Source organism: Octopus bimaculoides, chromosome 4 (genome assembly GCF_001194135.2).
Source record: "Octopus bimaculoides isolate UCB-OBI-ISO-001 chromosome 4, ASM119413v2, whole genome shotgun sequence".
Taxonomy (NCBI): domain Eukaryota; kingdom Metazoa; phylum Mollusca; class Cephalopoda; order Octopoda; family Octopodidae; genus Octopus; species Octopus bimaculoides.
Window position 1 is genome coordinate 92,321,049 of NC_068984.1, and position 1,702 is coordinate 92,322,750.

Sequence of the window (1,702 nt, forward strand, 5' to 3'; positions counted from 1 at the left end):
GCCACCATTAAAACTCCGGCGTTTCGAAGAATTAAGGCAGTACGCATCGTTAAAATGGTTCTTCCCACGAACACAAATTAAATTGTTTTCGTGGAGGGTAGTGGCAGACGGAAAACAAGACAGGAAAACGAAACGGTGAAATAAACAAACAAAAGGCTGTACAGCCAGACGTGAAGTGTGTATGTCTCGAACGCTCTGAAGCACGTACAGGAGGGGCAAAGAAGTACGTGCGAGCATGGTGATTCCAAGAACGGAAAGAAAAAGCAGCCGCACACATGTGACCAAGGCTGTATGAAGAGAAAGAGTAGCAGAGGGAAAAGGAGGGGAGGAAGTAGAATAAAAGTGAGCAACGAGAGGTAGAGAAAGAGAGAGAGATATGGTAGTGATCATTATAAATTTAGTTTAAAGCAATACCTACATCATTAAATGGGTTTCCAGAACGGTATCCACCATAGCTTTCTCTTGAGACAGGATCAGGCTGATATCTTTGATTTCCACCTCTAAGGAAAGGATTGCCACTTGAAACGCCAGAATCTTGTTCATACATTCCTGAAAATATATTTCACCATTGGATAGGTAGAGGCTTACTTATATATTGTTTTGATTTAACTCGTTACGTAAAACAAACGAGTAGAAAGTCATTCAATCTGAACAACCCTGAACCGTACAAAATATTTAATGGTATTCTCAGTTTGTATATATATATAGGAGATATACAGTAATCCCTTGCAAAATTGTGGTTCACCTATCGTGCACGCAGTACATTACGGATTTTCTTTGCTAATATATGTAAATTTATATCGCGGACTCCTCAGTATATTGCGGGTTTCTGCGGCCGATAGGTATTTATATTTTTTTAGATTTTAATTATTTCTGAGAGGTTTTGGAACGTAACTCCTGCGATAGTCGAAGGATTACTGTAGCACACTTCAGAGAACTGGAAATATTTTTACTAATATGCTGCTATCTTTAAGAGATAAGAACAATTTGTTATTTAGAAATACATCGATAGAAATAGTTTAGTAAAATGTAAATAATCATAAAAATGAACAATAAACAAAAACGCTTAATACCTAACATTGGTTAGAATCTCAAATCATAAATTCATTTCGACATGAACGTTTGTTCATTTGTGTGTGTTTGCGCGCGTGTGGGTGGATGGGTGTTTGTGTGCTTATATATCTTTTTTCTACTCTAGGCACAAAGCCCGAAATTTTGAGGGAGAGGGCAAGTCGATTAGATCGACCCCAGTACGCAACTGGTACTTAATTTATCGACCCCAAAAGGATGAGCGGCAAAGTCGACCTCTGTGTATTTATATGTCACCGAAGAACTAAGCAGATAATGAAATAAATATACAACCTATAGGATATTTTCTCAAAATAATATAATCTACTTACTAAATTTAATTCGGTTCTGTTTTGTAATGTGGATACTTTAATTACACTGCTTGACTTACTTAATATGTATATGTATAACATATTAAAATCCATAAAAAAATTTAAACCAACGATATATATACTCCAAAACGTTTCTGTAATGCATGGTTTAATTTACTGTATCGATAATATATCCTTAATCCTTTCCAATTATGTATAGTTATTCATCGTCCTGTTTATCCTCTTATGCCTAAAGAATTATACTTACACTTTTATTATTCGTTATTACTATTTGAACATGTACGTTTATATGTACAGTGGGG

The 1,702-nt window shown here is 35.5% G+C and overlaps 1 protein-coding gene across 1 annotated transcript in view; it reads right to left on the bottom strand.

The window, feature by feature from the left end:
- LOC106869759 (major facilitator superfamily domain-containing protein 6) overlaps positions 1–1,702 on the bottom strand; it is an 83,594-nt gene that overhangs the window by 10,248 nt on the left and 71,644 nt on the right. The window contains exon 6 of the mRNA XM_014915624.2: positions 419–549. Coding sequence (XP_014771110.1) covers positions 419–549 — 131 coding nt within the window. The remainder of the gene's footprint in view (positions 1–418; positions 550–1,702) is intronic.